This window comes from Ostrinia nubilalis (genome assembly GCF_963855985.1).
Source record: "Ostrinia nubilalis chromosome W unlocalized genomic scaffold, ilOstNubi1.1 SUPER_W_unloc_3, whole genome shotgun sequence".
NCBI lineage: Eukaryota > Metazoa > Arthropoda > Insecta > Lepidoptera > Crambidae > Ostrinia > Ostrinia nubilalis.
Genome location: NW_026973570.1, coordinates 130,185 through 154,016, shown reverse-complemented (window position 1 = coordinate 154,016; position 23,832 = coordinate 130,185). Strand labels below are relative to the sequence as shown.

General features: G+C 36.9%; 1 protein-coding gene and 1 long non-coding RNA gene across 4 annotated transcripts; both read right to left on the bottom strand.

The window, feature by feature from the left end:
- Window positions 1–7,055: 7,055 nt before the first annotated feature.
- Window positions 7,056–10,220, bottom strand: LOC135087396 (uncharacterized). 2 transcript variants are annotated; one of them, XR_010260791.1, is made up of 3 exons: window positions 9,231–10,220; window positions 8,175–8,277; window positions 7,056–7,798 (listed from the first exon to the last, which is right to left on the bottom strand). XR_010260791.1 is itself a non-coding variant. In XM_063982163.1 (2 exons), the coding sequence occupies exons 1-2, from the start codon at window positions 10,216–10,218 to the stop codon at window positions 8,249–8,251; spliced, it is 1,017 nt and encodes a 338-aa protein (XP_063838233.1). In that variant the 5' UTR covers window positions 10,219–10,220; the 3' UTR covers window positions 8,115–8,248. The 2 variants fall into 2 exon arrangements, 1 of the variants encoding a protein (XP_063838233.1); XM_063982163.1 differs by lacking the exon at window positions 7,056–7,798 and having other exon boundaries at window positions 8,115–8,277.
- A 7,134-nt stretch (window positions 10,221–17,354) lies between these two features.
- Window positions 17,355–18,311, bottom strand: LOC135087401 (uncharacterized). 2 transcript variants are annotated; one of them, XR_010260795.1, is made up of 2 exons: window positions 18,093–18,311; window positions 17,355–17,680 (listed from the first exon to the last, which is right to left on the bottom strand). It is a non-coding gene; the product is annotated as an uncharacterized LOC135087401 (long non-coding RNA). The 2 variants fall into 2 exon arrangements; XR_010260796.1 differs by having other exon boundaries at window positions 18,119–18,311.
- Window positions 18,312–23,832: the final 5,521 nt, after the last annotated feature.

Sequence of the window (23,832 nt, the reverse complement as noted above, 5' to 3'; positions counted from 1 at the left end):
CATGCTGCATGCTCTGCATGCTTATCTACTCTATTAGATTATATATGATTTTTTTAAAGATACGAGTATGTCTGTTATAAAGTAAATTATTCTGAACAACAACATTATGAGTTGAAGTATGTTCTTAGTAACAACATTATTAATTAAAACAATATGATCAATGAATTTTATGAAGAAAAAAGATCTGAAAATAAAAATTATGTATTTTAAATGTTTCTTGGTAGTAACAGTATTGATAAAAAAATTATGATTACTAACTATTATGAGCTCCGATGGTAGTAATAAAAATGTATGAATAAAAAAAGTATGAAAAATAAAATTATGAAGAGAGATTATTATGAACACAAATCGGTAGTAAGACAAAGAATAGGATTTAGAATTTTATGTGAGCCAATATAGAACCGTTATTCTGGGTAATAAAAAATAATACTGTAAAGTTTCATCAAAATCCGTTCAGTAGTCCGTTTTAAGTGAAAGAACAAACATCCATCCAGACATCCGGAAATCCAAACTTTAGAATTTATAATATTAAAGTAGGATAAGCGGCGCCCCAATACAAAGGCAAAAGTAAAAATCGTTTTATTACACCTAATCTAACAAAGTAAGACATTCTAATTCTTAATATTGAGGTTTGACTAGTCAAACCCCGATTTCATAAAATTGAGTTTCGACGTTTGCCTAACCAAATTAGTTACTCCTAGGTTTGACTAACATTCTTTAGTCAAAGGCCGAAATGTTTGGGCTTTGACTAAGACTTCTAGTCAGACCTGAGGATTGACTAGTCAAACCTAGGAGTGCCGGAACTTCGAGGTTTGTGAACAGAGTGATGCGGCAGGTACAAAAGACACTTAACTTCAGTGATATTCTATTTATTGAGAAGATAATTTACAACCATGTGCACACACTTGAATGGTAGGAAAAAGAGGCCATAGAGAGGGGCCATAGAGCATACAACGCTTCTGGGTTGCCAGATATCGTTATTACATTTTTACCATACACCCGCCCCATTGAAATTACATTTCAATCTTCAAAAAAAGAAGTTAAAGTTATTAACATTACAGCTTACATTTTGCAATATAATACTTAAGCAATGAAATACACCTACAAACAAGAAGAAAGTAAGTTAAGTTAGTTAAGAAATGCACTTAACAAGAAAGAAATTAATTAAGGTAAGTAAGTTCAACAAACCTAAGCGCTCTTGGCGTCATACATAAGTACAAGCTCTTAGCATCATACATAAGTACACAATCATAAGGTGTCCTACGAGCTATAATAGCCTACCAGTTACATACTAGTAGTAAAACAAGTTTTACTTATTGTAAATCCTTAAAATATAACAATGTAATTATGTATACAATATTTGGGTTAATACACAAGATAGTATACACTCATAGTGTAGAAACAAATCAAACTATGTTTTTAATAATTAAAGTTAAACAAATACATAATTAACCTTTTAACTTTTACAGTTTAGGCAGTAATTATAAAATTACATTTATCAGTTCTTAAGTTAATTATTTTGCTCAATAGGCAATGGTACAATTTTTGTAATAGGTCGAGAATACAAACCAGTTTTAGTTTTTACAACAACAGCTCGAATATGATTATCTTTACCTTTATATAATTCAACTACACGACCCAATGGCCAAGACATTGGTGGCTGATTATCATCCTTTAATAAAACAATAGTATTTAACATTAAATCTGGGTTTTCTTTGTACCATTTATACCTCATTTGTAATGTATTTAAATAGTCAGTCTTCCAACGCTTCCAGAAGGTTTGCCGTAGCTTACATATTTGTTGATATACATCCAATCTATTATCAGGAAATTCTGCAAAATCACCCTCTGGAAACGAAGTCAGACTGCTCCCAATTAAAAAATGAGCTGGCGTGAGACACTGCTCATCACCATCCAAGTTGTAACCTTTTATTTTATTTTACATAAAATAAAATGTTTCACTATTAAATATAGTACGGAAACTTAAAATAATAAAATTCTTAATTCTAAGTAGTTATGTACAATTTATTATTTACATAGAAAAATAATTAAACTAAAAGTCTTAATTCTAAGTTACTACTAACAACAAGTAAAATAATACAAAGTTGAAACACTTAACTAAATGGCCTAAAGATTGTTACTGACTACGACATACGCTCGCACGCAGCCGTAAAGTGAAAGTGTCTCGAAGGTCACGGCTCCTCGGCCTGCGCCCACTGGCCCGCTGGATGCGTTCTGAGTAAGACGTGTACCTCTAATTATTGCTACGTGAGCCTACCTATCTGTTGTCGTGCTATCGTGCTACCTAAAACGTGTTGTACATAATAATTATTTACCTTGTGAATCCCCCGTTAATTATCGGGGCCCATCTACCCGGTACCGGACGTCTATCAAGCCCCTTATTTCTGCCTGGCCTGGCCTACTGCCATATACAACGTCAAGACACCTACGCCTGGAGCTACGCGACGGAATTGCAGGACAGTGATAGTGACGGAACTGAGTTACACACATTCGGTCGTTTATTGTGAACCCATCTATTAAACCTAAGAACCTACTGTCTATCTTTTCTTTATTTTGTTCCCTCTCCTCTACTAGGAGTGTGACAATGGCGCCCAACTATAGGTATAATATACGACCGAGTGGTTTAATTTAGTTTTCGAGCAATTAATAGCTTTTCTTTGGTGCTGGCTTTAACTTTTAATTTTAAGGCTGATTGTACTAATTAAGTGTATCTAGTGAGCGGTACTACCACAGTTCTTAATACCACAGTTCTTTTTAATATTTACAGTCTTAATAAATTATTATTTACATTCTTAACCTAAAATAAAACATTACTGTTACCGCACACTAGTTAACATAGATAAGTAATTTAAATAAATATTGTAGTGCTTAGAACTATTTTGCAACATTTACTAAATAATTATAAACATGTCTTACCCTATAAAGTTCCTATCCTTGCAAAAAGCTGAACTACAGTACGAAGTAGAACTCCGAGGTAGCAGTGGCGAGTCTGTCCAAGAGCTACGCAAAGAAATAGTTAAATTATCACAACTTTTGCCACCTGAGGACATTCTAGAATCTCACTTGGCGGCTTCAGATGACTTAAAAGAAGTAAAAGAATCGCTTATTAAGTCCCAAAATAATCTAGCTAATTTGAAAACAAAATTTGATAAAAACTTGTTTAATAGAACAGAAACACTTTTAAATCACTTATATCACCGGATAAATAGAATTGTAAATGTAGCTGAGATTAATGATGTTTACAAAGTTTGTGTCTCCAATTTCAATATTCAATTTAAATAACTTTCTTCATTAAAATCATCCAGCACACAGGCAACTAACGCTAATTCTACAAATGACACTTCGATACCTACCACTATAGCGGTCACGTGTGAGCGAAGTCTGACAGCAGATATCCCTAAGCTAAAATTCAACGGAAACACCTGCGTACATGCTTTTATTCAAAAAGTCGAAGAATTCGTCTGTTCCAGAGGTATTTCATTTGAAAAAATACTTTCATTGGCATACGAAATTTTTGACGGAGATGCATTACATTGGTTCCGCTATAACAAGGATAAAGTAAGTTCATGGCCAGAACTACGCACCCTCCTTAAGCAAGACTTTAGCAGTAGTGACTACGATTACAAATTTATGGAAGAAATCAGGACACGCACTCAGGGTGAACACGAAAATATCACCATTTATTTATCCATAATGCATGGTATGTTTTCTCGTCTCAATAAACCACTTACAGAAGAGACGCAATTAGAAATTATTTTGCACAACATCCGTCCTTGTTACGCCAATACCTTGGCAGCTGCTCCTTCTTCTAATATTAAATCTATCGAAGATTTAAGAGCCATATGCCTAAATTACGAAAGGGTTAATTCCAGGTTTTCAAATTTTCGAGAACCACCTAAAGTATCCTCGAATAATATTGCTCCAGAATTCTCATACAAACCTAAACCTAACTATACTAATAATAATAACAAGAATGAACCTACAACTAATAACTATAAACGATATGATCAACCTAAACCTAGTACATCATTTTACAACAACTCATATAGAAATAATATACCAAACGTTTTCTACACTCCCCTCTATACTCCTCAAGTAAACTCTGTAGAGCGTTACAATAAAACAATAATGACTGCAGTTTCCACATTCATTGAAAATGATCATAGATCTTGGGATACCTTTATTCCAAAAATCCAGTTTGCCTTAAACAGCGCAGTCAACGAAGTCACTGGATATACACCCTCCTTTCTGGTTTTTGGTCGCGAACTGGTCAGTTGTGGCTCTCACTATATCGATGCAGATCTGTCAGATCATATTGTTTTTACACCTCGTGATGCCTACGCCGAAAATTTGGGCAGCTTGCGAAAAACTTTCGACAAAGTACAGGCTTCCCTCATAAAAGCACATTCTCGAAATTGTACTACATATAATCTTAGACGTAAAAATATAGATTTTAATGTTGGAGACATTGTCTGGAAGAGAACTTTCTACCAAAGTGATAAGGACAATAAATTCTCAAAAAAACTAGCCCCGAAATTTATAAAATGCCGCATTATAAACAAAAACTCTAAACTTGTTTATGAACTTGAGGACATGTCAGGTAATAAATTAGGTGCGTGGCATGTTAAAGACTTTAAGCTCCATTGAGCTAAGTATAGCGGATTTTACTAGGAAAAATCCTAATCTTAAAAGGGGGGTATGTAACCTTTTATTTTATTTTACATAAAATAAAATGTTTCACTATTAAATATAGTACGGAAACTTAAAATAATAAAATTCTTAATTCTAAGTAGTTATGTACAATTTATTATTTACATAGAAAAATAATTAAACTAAAAGTCTTAATTCTAAGTTACTACTAACAACAAGTAAAATAATACAAAGTTGAAACACTTAACTAAATGGCCTAAAGATTGTTACTGACTACGACATACGCTCGCACGCAGCCGTAAAGTGAAAGTGTCTCGAAGGTCACGGCTCCTCGGCCTGCGCCCACTGGCCCGCTGGATGCGTTCTGATTAAGACGCGTACCTCTAATTATTGCTACGTGAGCCTACCTATCTGTTGTCGTGCTATCGTGCTACCTAAAACGTGTTGTACATAATAATTATTTACCTTGTGAATCCCCCGTTAATTATCGGGGCCCATCTACCCGGTACCGGACGTCTATCAAGCCCCTTATTTCTGCCTGGCCTGGCCTACTGCCATATACAACGTCAAGACACCTACGCCTGGAGCTACGCGACGGAATTGCAGGACAGTGATAGTGACGGAACTGAGTTACACACATTCGGTCGTTTATTGTGAACCCATCTATTAAACCTAAGAACCTACTGTCTATCTTTTCTTTATTTTGTTCCCTCTCCTCTACTAGGAGTGTGACAAAGTCTCTCAATGGAGTTATTGGTCGACTGTTTACAATAGCTTCAATTTGAGTTAAGAGAGTATACAAATGTTCATAACAAAGTACAGTGTGTCCTAACACTCTCTTTAAATGATGCTTTACAAGTTTTACAGAGCTTTCCCATAACCCGCCCCAATGAGCTGAATGAGGAATTATAAACCGCCATTCAATACCTTCTGAAATTACATAATTTGAAACTTGTTCAAAATCGTTCTTAAACATGTTGAATAACTCATGAAGCTCATTTTTTGCCCCATGAAAAGTAGTACCATTATCACTGAATATTTTAGCACATTTACCTCGTCTAGAAATGAATCTACGCAATGCATTTAGAAATTCCTTAGTAGTGAGATTCGACACTAGTTCGATATGAATTGCTTTAGTACTCAAGCACACAAAAAGGCAAATATAACCTTTAGTTATAATAGGTTTCCTTATACGAGCAACTTTGACAGACAGCGGTCCAGCAAAATCTATGCCTGTGAACAGAAAGGGTCGAGAAGGAGTAATACGACATTTGGGTAGGTCAGCCATTATTTGTGAAGCAGTTTCTGCCTTAAACCTGTAACAACGTACACACTTGTGTATGAAATGACGCACAGAATTTCGAGCGTTTAGCGGCCACACAAATCTTCGTAAACTGGACAAAGTCGTCTGCGTTCCAGCATGCAACAACCTCTCATGCTCATACCTAATCAACAAGTCAGTGACATGAAACGTGCTGGCAGTAGCAATGGAAATTTTTGATCAACAGGGATATCAGTATAACGTAAGCGACCACCCACGCGCAACATTCCTTCGCCATCTGAAAATATGTTTAAAAACTTCAAAGACTTAGAACCAGAACCAAGTTCCGAGGAAACATTACCATTAGCATTTTTTTGAAAATGAGCATGCTGCACGCATTTGATGATACAACTTGATGCTTGATTAAGCTCCTTACTTGTGAGAAATTCAGTGATTTTAGATTTAGCATTTTTCATATTGTTAATAAATCGACGTACATAAGCCATGACTCTAACCAATCGACTCCAAGACGAATATCTCTCAAATAATTCAAGAAAATCGTTTTTAGTCTCCTCAAAGGTAGGTAGTGCTACACTTGGCATGTCATTACAAGTGTCAACACCCACTGAGTCATCCTGAGAAAACACTTGAGGTGAATGAAGCCAAGGTGAGTCACTTTGAAAAAGCCAGTTAGGTCCATTAAACCATAATTTGCAATTGGAAAGATCCTGTGGTTCCAAACCACGTGAAGCCATGTCAGCAGGGTTCTCTGAAGACTTTACATGAAACCAATTGTCTTTAGGAGACAAATTTTGTATTTGGCCAACTCTATTCGATACAAAAACATCTCGTCTAGCGGGATCACTCTGTATCCAACACAGGGTAATCATGGAGTCAGTCCAATAGAATGAGTTCTCAGAACTAATATTTAAAGTCTTGGAAACAGTGCTCATAAGCTTAGCAAGCAACAGTGCAGCGCAAAGTTCTAACTTAGGCAGAGTGACAGGTTTGAGAGGAGCAACTCTTGTCTTCGCACATACTAAGTGGCCTGTAGTTTTTTCAGGACAACTGCAGCGGATGTACACGACGCAGCCATACGCCTTCGTGGAACTATCTGCGAAGCCATGAAGCTCAACCCTCTCTGCGTCAGTATTAACCATGAGACGAGGCACTGAAATGACATTCAAGCATTCAAGATTGGCACAAAAAAATTTCCATTTAGATAAAATAGCGTCAGGCACCTCAGAATCCCAGTCAACGTTTGCCTTCCAGATATCTTGCATTATCAACTTAGCATAGACTGTAACTGGAGCAAAAAAACCCAAGGGATCATAGACCTTAGCAATATCAGACAAAATATTTCTTTTGGTATGACTAGTGGAAGTATATTTAGGTACCTCGACCTGAAATTTATCTGAGTTTGGCTCCCACTTCAAACCTAGCGTTTTAATACAAGAACCTTCTTTATTGTCAAAGGAAAAATGACATTTTTCAAGTTTTTCAGGAGGAAATTGCGACATTAACATTGAGCTATTAGAGTACCATTTGTGCAATTCAAACCTTCCTTTAGCTAACAACTCTTGCAACTCATTTATGGTATTTAATGCAGAAGAAAGATCATTCTCGCCATGCAAAATGTCATCAACGAAGGTACTTTGAAGTAATGCCTTAGAAGCAGATGGAAAATTATCACCTTCATCCTCAACCAATTTCACCAATGTCCGTGTAGCAAGACTAGCAAGGTAACTGGCTGATGCTGTTCCATATGTAACAGTATCCAGCTGAAGACACTGTATATCATGCGATGGATCATCTCTCCACAGGATGCGCTGAAGTGCTTGATACTGAGGTTTCACTCGAATTTGCCTGTACATTTTAGTTATATCAGACACAAAAACATAAACATAGGTACGAAATCTCAGAAGTATGGTAAACATGTCAGGTTGAACAACAGGACCCACAAGAAGTACATCATTTAAGCTCAAGCCCGTAGAAGTGGGTTGAGAAACATTGAATACAATCCTAAGCTTGGTAGTAGAGGAACTTTCCTTCAAGACAGCATGATGAGGCATGTAATATTCAATTTCATCACTTTTGTGTGGATTTATATGAACAAAGTGAGCATGGCCAAGTTTAAGAAATTCCTTAATAAATGCTTTATAGGCCTTAAAAAAGTCAGAATTATTTTGGAATTTTTTCTCCAATGACATAAGACAACGAAAAGCAACATTGTAAGAATTACCTAGTTTTGGTAGAAGTTCTTTGTTTATTGGCAAATCGACATGATACCTTCCTTCTTCATCCCTGGACACAGAATCAAGGTAGCTCTGTTCGCACCTTTTCTCCTGAAATGACAACATATTATCATTAGGCATTTCTTCTAATTGCCAAAATTTTTTAATGTCGTTATGTAGGACAGACAAATGACATTGGCTTTTTAAACCTGAAACATGTTGACCTACCACAGACAATTCACCACAAAATACCCAACCAAATTCAGTATTTATTAATGTGGGCATATTTGGACCTAGATCGATCTTGCCTTCTCGAAGACATTTTGCAAAACATGAAACACCAAGAATCATATCAATGTCCTTAGACACATTGAAATTAGGGTCAGCTAAATGCAAATGCATGAGAGACGGCAGTGCCTCTTTAGACACATTGACCATTGGTAAAGGATCAGTAATAAAATCTAACACACCAAATTCTGAACAATATTTAAAATCAGAACAGTTAGAATAAACTGATAGTGCAACTTTATGCTTTATTTTACAAGTATGACCTCCCACCCCGGCCACAGTTTGACTAGCATCTTCAAAATTAACACAGTACAATTTATTAGCAAACGCAGAACTAATATAATTCTTTTGGCTACCTATGTCCAAAAGCACAGTGCAGTCATATCGCTTACCATCACTGTCACACACATTCACTATTGCAGTGGGCAGAAGGGACACTTGACATACAGAGGTACTATTTTGTGTAACTATTGAAGATGTCATTACAACATTACTCGGGGAATTGATGTGAGAATCATTTGAAGTAGAGCTACGGGCAGAAGTCTCATTACATGTCTGCGAATCAAGATGTAATAAGTGATGATGCTTTTGTAAACACTTTTTACAGACAATATTGGATGTGCAATTGCTAGTACAATGTTTATCTGATAAACAAACAACACACAAATTAGTTTTGTTAACAAATGTCTGTCTGTCATTGGGACTCAATTTAATGAATTTAAAACACTTGTAAGTTGAGTGATTTTTGTTGCAATACAAACAAGAAAATAACTTACCATTTGCACTTCTGCCGCTGCCAACAGTCACATGACTAGTGCTCTTTGCCGGAGGCACGACCTTTGTAGTGCTCACTGCTTCATCACGGCATAGCATATCTAATGCTTGGCAGCGCTGCTGTATAAAGTTAAGAAATTGTTGCAAACTAGGGAAATCACTGGAATCTCTATGCAATTCAAAGTCACGCAAAGAACTGTAATCAATTTTTGTTGACAAAATATGTATGAGAATAATATCTTGCAAGTTTGAAATATTCAGTGATAATAGTGAGTTATAATACTGCATAAATTCATTTGTTAATTGTCTTAGTGTATAAGATTTACCATTGACTTTATGTAAAGACAAAATGTGTTGCAAATGATATTTAGCTATAAGAACCTTATTGTCATATCTTGATGTAATCGCAGACCATGCCTTCACGTAGTTTTCGTTCGTACATTCCAAAGTCGTAACCAAAGAGGCAGCTTCGCCGACCAAACACGACTTCAAGTAATATAACTTCTGCACGGGACTTAAATCTTCATTTCCGTGTACCATAGTGACGTATAAATCCTTGAACGACAACCAGTCTCCATAACTTCCATTGAACTTGGGCAACGATATCTTGGGAAGATTCGGTTTATGCTTGTGCTCTTGCGTCGATCCGGAGTCACTCGCCGATGAGTTACAATGATGCTTCAGCGCCTCACGACGTTCACGAATGTCAGTTAGTATTCTTTGACACCTTGACTCGATTTTCGATCCCTCAGCGGTCTCTGAAGTATCCATCGATTCCAAATTGAGATTGACGTCCTCCAATCTCGTAAAAAGACTGCTAATTCGTTCGGCGGCAACATCCAACATGGCGGTGGATTTTACGGTAGAAATGTCCCCCAGCTCATTTTCCACAAGTGATATGCGGCCTTTGATGTATCTTCTCACATTTATCAATTTTTGCTTGTCTTGATGAGCAAAATCACTGCTGGTATCCTCGCCGGTTAGGGGCATTTTGAAAGCACGCAATATGTGGTATGCAATGCGTTAACGTCACCCCGGGCCGGCAGCACACAACACGAAAAAAAAAACTGCTTTAAGTACAGATTCTCAGTACAGACTCCTGCATCCAGCTCTGAAGGACCATGAACAGAGTGATGCGGCAGGTACAAAAGACACTTAACTTCAGTGATATTCTATTTATTGAGAAGATAATTTACAACCATGTGCACACACTTGAATGGTAGGAAAAAGAGGCCATAGAGAGGGGCCATAGAGCATACAACGCTTCTGGGTTGCCAGATATCGTTATTACATTTTTACCAGTTTGACTATAACATATCTACCGTGCACACTTTTTAAAATTCACTGCCTCACTGTGATATCCAATTTGTGTACACTTTTTATTTGTTTGTAAAGTTATTTAGTATTGCTTTAAGTCAATTCACTGGTTTTTGAGTCACTGTTTGTAAACATCTGTCATTTGTATTTGTTTTATGCGAAACAAACATTTGCAAGATGAATTTTATTTATAGTTAATTTCACTGCATAATCCGTTGTTCCGCACGTAGATAACACTGTCACTTGTTTATCATTTGTTATTGTTCGATTTTCATGTAAAATCACTTTTGTTTATTGTTTATTTTAATTATTTACACGTTGGCACAGCCATTAATGTGCGGCCTCGGTAAAAGCCGAATTATATGGCACAGCCATTGATGTGGGCCTCGGTAAAACGCCGAATTATACGGCAGAGCCTCTTTTTAGGGTTCCGTACCTCAAAAGGAAAAAACGGAACCCTTATAGGATCACTTTGTTGTCCGTCTGTCTGTCTGTCAAGACCCTTTATCTCAAGAACGCGTGGACGTATCAAGCTGAAAATCACATGAAATACTCAGGTCTATTGTTCCTTTAAGCTGTGAAAATATCAAACTTCTAAGCCAAGCCAATCAAAAGATACAGCCGATTATGTCGATATTTTCAATAAATTTTCGACACTCGCAAAGGAATCAAAACCTACAGGATACTTCCCGTAAACTCAGAATCTTGAAAAGACAATGCCGGAAATTGGCGTCTTTTTTTTTTCGCGCGGCCACCGACCAAACCATGTTTTTTGGATACAAAATAGTTTAATAAACCAAACTTACTATGACATGTATACCTCTAAACTCAGTCTGAACTGAGTTACGAGCATTAGAAGTTTGATGATTTACATACTAGATTTGCTTTTTGCGCGCAAGTTTTGTAAGAAATTGCAACAAAATAGTGACATTGTATGTGTAAACAAACAATACCATCCATTAAAGGCTCCAGACATCAGTGTGGAGTAGAATCAGCGCAATAAGAAAATATCGCAATATTTTGTTGCAATTTCTTACAAAACTTGCGCGCAAAAAGCAAATCTAGTATGTAAATCATCAAACTTCTAATGCTCGTAACTCAGTTCAGACTGAGTTTAGAAGTATACATGCCATAGTAAGTTTGGTTTATTACACTATTTTGTAATCAAAAAACAGAGTTTGGTCGATGGCCGCGCGAAAAAAAAAAGACGCCACCTTCCATACAAAATCTGGCATTGCCATTTGGCATGAAGCATTGTCAGATAATGCAAATATAGGAAAAATTGCGAAAATCACATTTTTTTAGTTATATAATATAAAAAAAATATTTTAATAAAATGAAACTTACTACCTTATTTCTCACGAACGAATAAAGGTATGAAATTGAAATTTATACCAAATACCTAGGTCTATTGTCCCTTTAAGCAGTGAAAAAATCAAACTTCTAAGTTAACGCGATCAAAAGATACAGCAGTTTATACCGACACCTTAGACGAATTTCCGTCACACGCTAGGGAATCAAAACCTACAAGGTACTTCCCGTGAACTCAGAATCTTGAAATTCGGCACGAAGCAACTTTATATAGTACAGACTAGCTTTGGTCGCCCGCTACGCGGGCTACAAAAGCTAGATCTGCGATGCTGGCCGCTTCGGGCTTCGCCCTACGCGGCGCTCGGCCTGCGGCCTGGCATTCGGAGCTCGGCCTTCGGCCTCGCCTTTCTGCCTGTCACTGGACTTTAGTCCTTTTTGACGCATTAAAAATAAACCCATGGCGACTCACGGGCTACAAACCATCGCTCGGCCTTCGGCCTCGCCTTTTTTTACGTTAACTACGCAGGAGGCGTACAATTTGTATGGAAAATTTAGTTCCGCTATGAAAATGGGTGACTGCTTGGCGGCCATCTTGGATTTCCAAAATTTTACATTTTTCCCTTAATCTGGGCCATTTTTGGCGCCGAAACCCATTTTTACTTTTTTTCTAACTTAACCCAATCCCGTGAAACAATTCCTTAAAACCACCCATGTCCTGAAATTTTGAGTTCCTGTAACTCTCAGTGTTGCCAGGTCATCGAGTTAAAAATAGTCAAATGTCATTAGTTTGACCTATTTGCAGGAGGCGTCATCCAAATTTTTGACCGAAAGTCGTTATTTACATTTTTTGACCAAATCTCTCAAAGTATGGCAACACTGGAAATTTTTGTTTTTCCAGACGATACTCCTTGACAAACTACGTAATCGCTCCATACAACTCGACTTTCCCAAATGTTGCCAACTACTTGAAAAATGCATTTGAAAAATCAGAAATCTGAAACTTTTTACAAAATGGCCGCCCGCTCAGCCACCATCTTGAATTTCTGACATTTCGGATTTTTCCCATAGTCTGGGTCGTATAACCAACCAAACCCCATTTTCAGATTTTCCCTGCCATATCTCCTTCTGTACGTCCTTAACTTTAAAGACACCCATGTCGAAAAAAATACTTTTCCCCATAGCTCCCAGTGTTGCCAGGTGATCGAGATGAAAATAGTCAAATGTCAATTGCACGACCCTTTTGCAGGAGGCGTCATCCAAATTTTTGACCGGAAGTCGTTATTTCTACTTTCGACATTTTTGGACCAAATCTCCGAAGGTATGGCAACACTGGAGAAATTTCTTCACCCAAGCGAAACCTCTTGACAGGACACACAACCGCCTCATACAACTCGACTTTCCAAAATGTTGCCATGTACTCGAAAAATGAATTCCAGGATTTCGAAATTTTCCATTTTTTACAAAATGGCCGCCCACGCCGCCGCCATCTTGATTTTTTGACATTTCGGATTTTTCCCATAATCTGGGTCGTATATCCAACCAAACGTCATTTTTATTTTTTTTCTGCCACGACTCCTTCTGTCCGTCACTAACTTTAAAGCCAGACATGTCGTGAAAATTTGTTTTTCCCGTAACTTTCAGTGTTGCCAGTCTTTTTTCATAAAAATGGTGAAATGTCATTCGGGTCCCCAAATGTCACCAAACTGCATACCAACTAGGGCATGCATTATTCGTTCGATATTGGTATTCGAATATTTCGAATACTAAAATTTATGGTATTCGAATACTTCGGATAAAACGATTTTTTCGAATACTGCTATTTTCAATATAATGTAAATTAAAAGAAACACTTTTTTTGTCTATAATCATTTTAATAAGGATTAATTTGCTTAATACAATCATCTAACTTCAATAACTATTTAAAAAAAAAAGCTGCTATCGAAGGTATTCGAAAAAATACTGTTCAAACAAATGAAGCCCCACTTCGGTGATCTGATACCTGAACACCAATTTGGTTTCCGGGAAAGACACTCCACAACTGAACAGGTCCACAGAACCATACACATCATCTGGAGACTCTTGTTCTGCCCTATGCAACATAACGTCCGGTATACCCCCAGAGCAGTGTCTTGGGGCCCGTGCTATACCTATTGTTCACCGCAGACCTGCCAACAACTGCAAATACATTCATAGACCTTTGCTGACGACAATGTAACAACAACACACGACGATCCAGTCACGGCCTCACTTTATCTCCAGGAAAGCCTGACGGAAATGGAGAAATGGTACCATTCATGGCGTATTATAAAGCGAACGGAGAAAAATCTGTGCATGTTCATGTAACCTTCACTCTCGGAAGAAACTCCTGTCCACCGGTTAAACTTAATGGTATCCAAATACCTGAGGCTTAGCCGCTGAGGACGTTAGGTATCTGGGCTTGCACTTGGACCGCAGGCTAATTTGGAGAAAGCATATATGGACAAAGAGGAAGCATCTAGATGCCAAACTAAGAAACATAATGTGACTTGTTGGAGGCCAGTCACAGCTGAACACCAGTAGCAAAATGATGGTCTACAAAACTATCCTAAAACCTATCTGGACCTACGGGATACAGCTGTGGGGAACAGCTGCCAACTCCAATCTCGACATAATCGGGCACTTCCAGACAAAAGCCACGTTTGATTTACCAAATCCCGTGGTATATCAGCAACAGGCTCATCTATCAGGACTTGCCATTGCCCACAGTCAGAGAGGAAATAAAGAGCCACACACTCCGCTACAAGGATAAACTTTCAAATCATCCAAACACATCAGTCCAACAACTCATGACCATTGAAGGCTTCCTATTCAGCAGACTGCAAAGAGGTCAGGAGTCTCCTTAGTAGATTCCAGGATAGTTGAGAAACCATGACCACTGAGGGCAACTGAGTCACTGGACTCCTGCTGATTTACTACAAACAAAAAATCTCATACAACAGGAGATAACTACACGATAACACTAGCACCATCGGAAACCATATGCCTGGCACTTTAAGCTTTTTCGCGAATATTGGTTGGCACTTGAAGGGATATCTACGATTGCGCGCACTTGTCCATTCATCTAATCTTACCGCTAACTTCTTGCCTGCAGTTTTAATAGTTTTAAGTTTTATTAAGTAGTTTACGGTCAGATATTTTTACAAGTTTTAATAGGAAAGGCGTATTCGTATTGTTCGAAAAAACCGGATAATTATACAGATGCTATTCGAATAATAAATGTGGCGAATATCCGAATAATATGGATATCCGGATATCCGAATTGCATGCCCTAATACCAACTTTATGGAATTTCTGGAAATTTCCATTTTCTACTATCCGGGGCCGTGGTGGAAAATTTTCTACCAAAATGGTAGTTTTTTCCGATTCATGGCAATACTCAAATAACAGACCTACAATCGCCCGGCACATTGTACCCCACTCCGGTGTCGCCATCTATTCGAAAATTGGTGTCAAACTTTAAGGAATTTAATGATCGCAACAAAATGGCCGACGGCTCAGCCTAGCTTATTGTACATGTTATACAATTTTTGCATAGGACATGGCTACATCCCTAGTGACATGACAAAAACGGTGGTAGTGCCCATAGTGAAGAATAAGACGGGCGATCTCGCGGACAAAAATAACTATAGGCCTATCTCGCTAGCAACTGTTATCTCCAAGGTCTTTGACGGCTTGCTTAATACACGGCTAAATGGCCACTTTGAACCGCGTGATAGTCAGTTTGGATTTCGGCCAGGGTTGTCAACGGAAAGCGCGGTGTTGTGTCTTAAGCATACAGTCACATACTACACGGAGCGCAAAACTCCCGTATACGCATGCTTTTTAGATCTTTCTAAGGCATTTGACCTGGTCTCATACGACAAATTATGGAAAAAACTTGAAAAAGCACACCTGCCGGTTGAACTCGTAAATATCCTTAAATATTGGTATAAAGACCAGGTCAACAATGTTAAATGGGAGGGAACCATGTCGGATGCGTATGGGTTGGAGTGCGGGGTGAGGCAGGGGGGGTTGTGCTCGCCAACGCTTTTCAACTTGTACGTTGATGACCTCATAGGCGAGCTCAGCAGCACCAGAATCGGCTGTCATATAGATGGAGTTTGCGTCAATAACTTAAGCTACGCGGATGATATGGTGCTGCTGAGCGCGTCTGTGTGTGGTCTGAGAAAATTGGTGGCCAAATGTGAGGAGTATGCGGGGACCCATGGTCTACTTTATAATGTTTTAAAGAGCCAACTCATGGTCTTTGAGGCCAGGGGTAGACGTCATGATGTATTACCACCGGTCTTCCTTAATAACTCTGAACTGAAGAGAGTGCATAAATTTAAATATCTTGGTCACGTATTGACCCCTGGCCTCAAGGATGATGAGGATATAGAAAGAGAACGGCGGGCATTGTCGGTGAGAGCGAACATGCTGGCTCGCAGGTTTGCGCGCTGTACAGCGGATGTCAAGATTGCTCTTTTTAGAGCATATTGTACCTCCTTCTACACGTGTAGCCTGTGGGTTAGATACACTCAAAAAACCTTCAATGCCCTAAGGGTGCAGTACAATAATGCATTCAGGGTGCTGTTGGGACTGCCCCGCTTCTGTAGTGCGTCAGGGATGTTTGCAGAGGCACGGGTCAACTGCTTTTTTACCACAATGCGCAAAAAATGTGCATCCCTGGTGCGCAGGGTCCGGAGTAGTGGCAACAGCATCCTGACCATGATTGCGAGCAGGTTGGATTGTGTGTACGTGAGGCATTGCTGTGACACAGCCTATGGAGTGAAGCGGGGATGACTCATGTATGCATAACCTCACACTTGTGGATTTGGAATTGAAATGAGTATAATTTATTATAATACTTATTTCAATTCTAAATCTAAATCTAAATTCAATTTTACATCTGTTTCAACTCAACTAACATAGTTTTTAAGTGCAATTGTTATTAACAAACTGAGTCCTAGTAACTTGAATAAAGAATGATTTATTATTTATTATATCAGCCGCCATCTTGTTTTTTGATAATCTGTGAATGTGGCTCTTAAGAAGATTATACATGTCACAAATACCCAAAAGAAAGGATGGTTTGTTTTTTTCTTTTTTTGGCGGGAAGCTCTCGAGGCGGGAGGTTCAACTTTTTCTTTGCGAGTTTAATAAAATTTAATTAAATAGTTAATCTAACAGTAAATTAGCGGCTGTAGTGACGAGATGAGTTCTGACAGTGGGGGTCAAAACCCCAAGCATAATACTAAGAAGAGAAAAGTAGATGAAGTACAAGATGATGAGTCTATACATGCACCATACTACAAGAAGAACCATATACGTTGTTATCCTGATAATTCTCCAGGTTGTATATTTCCTGTATACATACAAAGCACAAATGACACTGTAAAGTTTGGAAACAAGGACCCTATCTACCTAAATAGCATTTTTAGTCGGTACAACAAGGGAGTCAAAGAAATAAAACGAGTGAATGCAATGCGGTATGCTGTTATTTTTGATAATGCAAAGAATGCTAATGCGTTACTGTTTAACTCAACATTCTTGTCTTCTCATGACATCAAAGCCTTCATCCCTGCGGCAACATCAGAATGCATAGGAGTTATACGATACATTCCCACAGATCTTAGCTGCAAACATCTATTTGACAAACTTCTCAGTTCACAGGAGATCCTGGCAGTCAGAAGGTTCACGAAGCGCACTCCTGAAGGTATCATCCCATTGCAAACTGTATCTCTGACCTTTGCAGGTAATGTACTCCCCGAGCATGTTAACTATGGTCTAAGCATTGTACCTGTAACTGAATACATTAAGCCTGTAATGCAGTGTTATAAATGTATGGCATTTGGTCATACTACTAAATTTTGTAAAAGGAACATCGTATGCTCCATATGTTCACAACCTCACTCATACAAAGAATGTACTAACGCAAACAAACCTCTATGTGTCAATTGTAAAGGCGAGCATATTGCTGTGGCAAGGATTTGTCCAGTTAAACAACAGAAAATTGAAGAAAACAAATATAAAATAATGAACAAAACTACTTTGGGTTCTTTCTTCCCAACTTTAAACAAATCTTTTGCCAAAGCAGTAGGTTCCCGACCTCAACAACAAAATGTTAAAGACACGAAAGAGATTAAAAATAAAAACTTGTTGACTGATGTTATCAATAATGATCTAATTATTAAAGCTATTGTTGATACTTTATTAACTTTTTGTGACAAAGAAAACAGCTTGCCAATTAATTCCTCTAATATTAAAGAAATGTTTTTAAAGAAAGTTTCTCAAAATGGATAGTAAATCTTTAGTTATTGTTCAACACAATATTCAGAGTCTTAAGCCTAAGACTCCCTTCGTAAGTGAGCTTTTAATTACACTCAATATTGATATTTTAATTCTCAATGAAACTTGGTTAAAATCATCAGATTCAGTAAAATTAAGAGGTTATAAAATATTTAGAAATGACAGTGACACTGGTTACGGTGGTGTTGCCATTATTTGTAAAAACTCTCTTTTAACATCAGAAATTGTTACAGCAAGTAATGATAGAATCCAAACATTAACCATTAGTGTAAAAGTAAATCGTAATAGTTCAATAACAGTTTTGGGTGCGTATTGTCCTCCACGTCCTGGTCGTTTTCCAGTAAATAATTTAAAAAATATTATTAGTTCTTTACCTTCTCCAGTTCTAGTAATGGGCGACTTCAATGCCCATCATACAGCATTTGGGTCTTCTACAAACAAGCCAAGAGGTATTCAGATTTATGATATGCTTGATGAAATTAATTTGTATATATTAAACGATGGTCAGCCTACCACACTATGCCGTCCCAATCATTCGGCATCAGCAATCGACATTGCATTCGTATCTCCTTCATTAGCAGCTTCAGCAGAGTGGTCAGTTTATACAGAGGATACCTTAGGTAGCTATCATTTTCCTACTTTAGTTAACTTAAATTATGATTGTGAAATATACCAAAATTCCTGTAGTTTTGAAAAGTTTATTTACAAAAAAGCTGACTGGTTAGGCTATACGATCAAGTCTAGAACGATTTTTAATCATCTTCTTGATTATCCAGACCCGCTCTTTGCTTATGCAGAATTTTGTGACTTATTAAATGCTTTGAGAAAAGATTTTATACCGGTACACACTTATGATAGTAATAATAGACGCAAAGTTTATAAGCCTATGCCATGGTGGAATGAAACTTGTTCCAACGCAGTTAAGGAAACTAAATTAGCTCTTCATATGTATAGACGTCATCCAACAATAGAAAATTACATTATTTATAAAAAACTTGAAGCATCTAAAAGATTGATTATTAAAGAACAAAAGATAATCAGTTGGAAAAAATTGTGTTCTAGCTTTGATCGTTGTACACCAATCAGCAAAATATGGAAGTTCATTAAAGTTTTTAATAGAAAAGCTTCAAAGCCTGATAGCAAAGATGAAGAATTTTTACAAGATTTTTTTTGATAAAATAGCTCCTAATCATGATTCTGTAGATACTGACAACCTCAAAAATTTATTTGTTTTTAATGATTTTAATATACATTTGAATTCACTTTTTTCTGAAACAGAATTTAATTTTTCTTTAAATTCTAAAAAAGACACTTCTCCAGGACTTGACGATATTCCGTATATTTTGATTAAACGCTTAGACCCTTCAGCTAAATTAATTTTGCTTAATATTTTCAACAATTTGTGGTCCGCTGTCTTAATACCAAAGTCATGGAAAACTATCGCTGTAGTTCCTATTCTCAAACCGGATAAGGATCCTAAATATGCTGATTCTTACAGACCTATTTCTTTATATTCTTGTGTAGGGAAAAGTTTTGAAAATATGTTAAAGACTAGATTAGAACTTTTTGTGGAATCTAGATTAATTATCCCTCACGATCAATTTGGGTTTCGTAAAGGCCGTTCTACATTAGATAGTCTTGTAAAGTTCACAGGTGATATTCAAGAATCTTTTTGTGATCACAGCTATTTATTATGTACCTTCTTAGATGTGAGTGGAGCGTTTGATAACGTCAATCTTTTAACCCTTGTTAAGATTCTACATAGCTTCAATATCCCAGGTAAAGTGTGCAAATGGATTTTTGATTTTTTTTATTAGCGTACCGTTTATTTAAAGTTCAACAATGTCCTTCATGGTCCAAAATTAGTTTATAAAGGGGTTCCTCAGGGGGCCACCTTATCACACTTGATTTACTTGCTGTACACATCTCAAATACATAGGTTTATTTCAGTTCCTAGATTATCGGTTTTGCAATATGCAGATGATATTGTGTTGTACACTACTAATAGAAATTTATCACTTGCCGAATTTACTATTAATGAAGCTTTACGTCAATTATATTTGTATTATAATGTTAAGTTGAAACTAGATGTAAATCCCACTAAAAGCTCGGCCATGATTTTCACTAAGAAAAATGATTCTCAGTCTCGTGACCATGTAAATATTGTATATAATTCTGTAAATATTCAATTAGTGGAAGAAAAGAGATTTTTAGGTATTATTTTTGACTCTCAATTAATTTTTCATTCTCATGTGCTTAAAATTGTAGATAAAATGCAAAAAACTGTAAATATCATGAGACACTTAGCAAGTGTTACGTGGGGAATGGACCCAAAAATTTTAAATATGGTCTTTAAGGCAATAGTTAGATCTCATTATGACTATGGACTTATTGTTTATGGGAGATATCTAAGTAATTTTTTCTATCGTAAGCTAGAAGTCATTCAAAACAAGGGATTAAGAATTATAACTGGAGCTTTTTGTTCAACTCCAATAAATTCCTTAGAAATAGATTCCGGGATTCCACCAATCTTAGTTAGACTTAGATATTTAACAGAAAAGTTTTATGTTAAGATTTTAAGTAATAAAATGTACTTTAATTTGTATTACAACAATTGTCTTTTGCAATGTGAGCATTTAAATGAACTAAAAGAAATTTGTAAATGCATAGACCATAGGGTAAATTGGGATCTAAGTACATTAGAAATTCAGACTAAGATACCAATGGTTTGCTTGAAGAAAGTTAATAACAACTATGAGTTTGTCCAATTTGTAAATAGCGAAAAGGTTCGGCATCGGAAGATATACACAGACGGTTCTAAAACTGAGGAAAACACTAAAGCAGCGTATTATGATTCAAGAGTTAAGTTTGGGAGATGTTTTACACTTGATAAGAACGCATCAATTTTCACAGCGAAAGCCTATGCAATATATACTGCATTGCAATATATTGGAGGAATAAGAGATGAGAATACTTTCTTGATTGTTACCGACTCCTTGAGTGTCCTCACTTGTCTTCAAAACACTCATATTCATTACAAGACCAACATCTACATAACGAAAATAAGAGAAATATTATTGAATAATGATTGCAAGCAAATAGAGTTTATGTGGGTCCCCTCGCATTCTGGGATTACTGGCAATGAAATAGTGGACAGATTGATGAAGATAGAAAGTCCATATAGTGGCGATTCACGGTATCCAGCGCCCCCTGTACCCATCTCAGACTATGACTCCATCTTGAAAACCCGTATGTTCGATAATTGGCACGAAGAGTGGAATATCACTAAATTAACCAAAGGAAAATGGTATGGACAAATACAACAGAAACTTCCAAGAAAACCATGGTGCTGCAAGTCGCAAAGTTCTACCTCAAGAAGTTTCATCACTACAATGAATCGCTTACGACTTGGACACGCAAAATTTCCAACCCACCTTAAGCGGATTAAAATGGTCACTACAGATAAATGTGAATTTTGCCAGGCAGATGCGGCAGACTTAGACCATCTTATTCTTCAGTGCCCAGCCTTTAATTTGGAAAGGCTTCTGCTAGTGGATGGCTTACTGAAGATCTATCAAGAAGATGAAAATATTCCCCGCCTCTTGCCATCCATACTAGCGAATGAAAAGACGTACCCACATATTTACCAGTACATTGTAAATACACATATAAATTTATGAAGACATTTCAACTAAGATACAGAAGAACAGAAATCCATTGAAAACACTCAGAAAGTACCTGCTCATGAATGAAAATACAAAGAAAGAAATATCTCACTAAAGATTTGGCCGTAAGGATACTATCCGAAGCCGTTAAATCTGTTTAAAAAAAAAAAAAAAAAAGAAAGGATGATGGGCACAAATGTATGGAAAGTGGTACCCGCTCCAATATCCATAACCAATATATATTTTAAAAGGCCTTTAGATTTAGGAAAATGTCTGCTATGGGGCCAGTTCTAATTCACGTTTTGAAAGCAGTAATTCAACTAAGTATTATAATGAAAGTATAAGACAATCATCCATGTATACGAGTATATATTATGACTACAATCTAAAATCAAAATCAAAATCAAAAATATTTATTCAGTTTAGACCACAAGTGGCACTTATGAACGTCAATAGAAAATAATAAAAAAAGAAAAAGGTAGCCCTTATGGGTCACTTTACATGTCTCCTTATCTTTTGGGCCCTACCAGCGCTTCGAGACAAACATATGGCAAGTGCTGAGAAGAAACGCCGGAACAAACTCAGTCACCACTTATTGCCAGGAATTATCTAACGGTAAGAATAGTCAAATTTAAGTACATCAAATATGTGCAGACTGAACTGACCACGCATCCTTGTCATCAATATAGTCTCGAACCTTGTAGTACCCTTTGGACATAAGGGTATTTTTTATATGTATCTTAAATTTGTTTATTGGCAATTCGACAAGGTTGTGTGGTATTTTGTTAAATATGGTAATACATTTCCCCAAGAATGAATTACCTATCTTATGCAACCTAAATGATGGAACAGCAAGTTTATTCTTATGTCTCGTGTTAAATGAGTGGACGTCACTTTTCTTTCTTAGTAAATAAATGTATATGTTTACGGACATACATAATGTTATCAAATATGTATTGCGAAGCCACAGTCAATATATTGATTTCTTTAAAAACTTCTCTAAGCGAGTCACGTGGTTTAAGACCGTATATTGCCCGAACAGCTCTTTTCTGTAAAATGAAAATTGATTCTATGTCTGCTGCTGAGCCCCACAGTAAAAGACCATAAGACATAATAGTATGAAAATAACTAAAATATACAAGCCTTGCTGTTTCAACATCAGTCAAGTTTCTGATCTTTCTCACCGCAAAGGCAGCTGAACTAAGTCTTCCCGCCAAGGCAGCAATATGGGGGCCCCATTGTAATTTACAGTCTAGGGTAATACCTAGAAAGACAGTAGAGTTTATCAGTTCAATGCGTTCATTATTTACTGTAATATTAGTATTAACTTGTTTGACATTAGGCATAGTGAATTTTAAACATTTGGTTTTTTTTGCGTTTACTAGCAAATTATTAGTTGTAAACCAGTCTAATACTTTGGAAAGAGCATTATTCACGTCGTCAAATATTTCCTGACGCCTGTCAGTTTTAAAAATTAAAGAAGTGTCATCAGCAAATAATACTATCTCACAAAGGTCCTTTGAATAAAAAGGTAGATCATTTATATAAATCAGAAAGAGCAATGGTCCCAGTATTGAGCCTTGGGGCACTCCCATTTTTAGGGGGGCGCCCGAAGAGTTAGTTCCGTGAATATTTACTTTTTGTAATCTGTCTGAGAGGTAAGAGTGTAATAGGCTTAAGGCCTTGCCTGATACGCCATAATGTTCTAGCTTAAATAACAGAGTTTGATGATCAACACAGTCAAACGCCTTCGATAAGTCACAAAATACACCAATAGCATCTTTTTTCTCCTGCCAAGCATCGAAAATGTGTTTGATAAGAGCAACCCCTGCATCGGTCGTACTTTTCCCTTTTGTGAACCCATATTGTTTTTCATGAAACAGTTTATTTAAGTTAAAATGAGACAGTAGTTGATTGAAAATAATTTTTTCAAATATTTTACTGAGCGCAGGTAGTATCGATATAGGTCTAAAGTTGGATGGGT

Bases quoted from the DNA above. Each gene is read 5' to 3' on its own strand.
- LOC135087396 (XM_063982163.1), bottom strand. From the start codon at position 10,218: ATGCCCCTAACCGGCGAGGATACCAGCAGTGATTTTGCTCATCAAGAC. The intron at 8,278-9,230 runs GTAAGTTATTTT...TTGTCATTTCAG, and splicing joins CAGCGGCAGAAGTGCAAATG to GAGAAAAGGTGCGAACAGAG.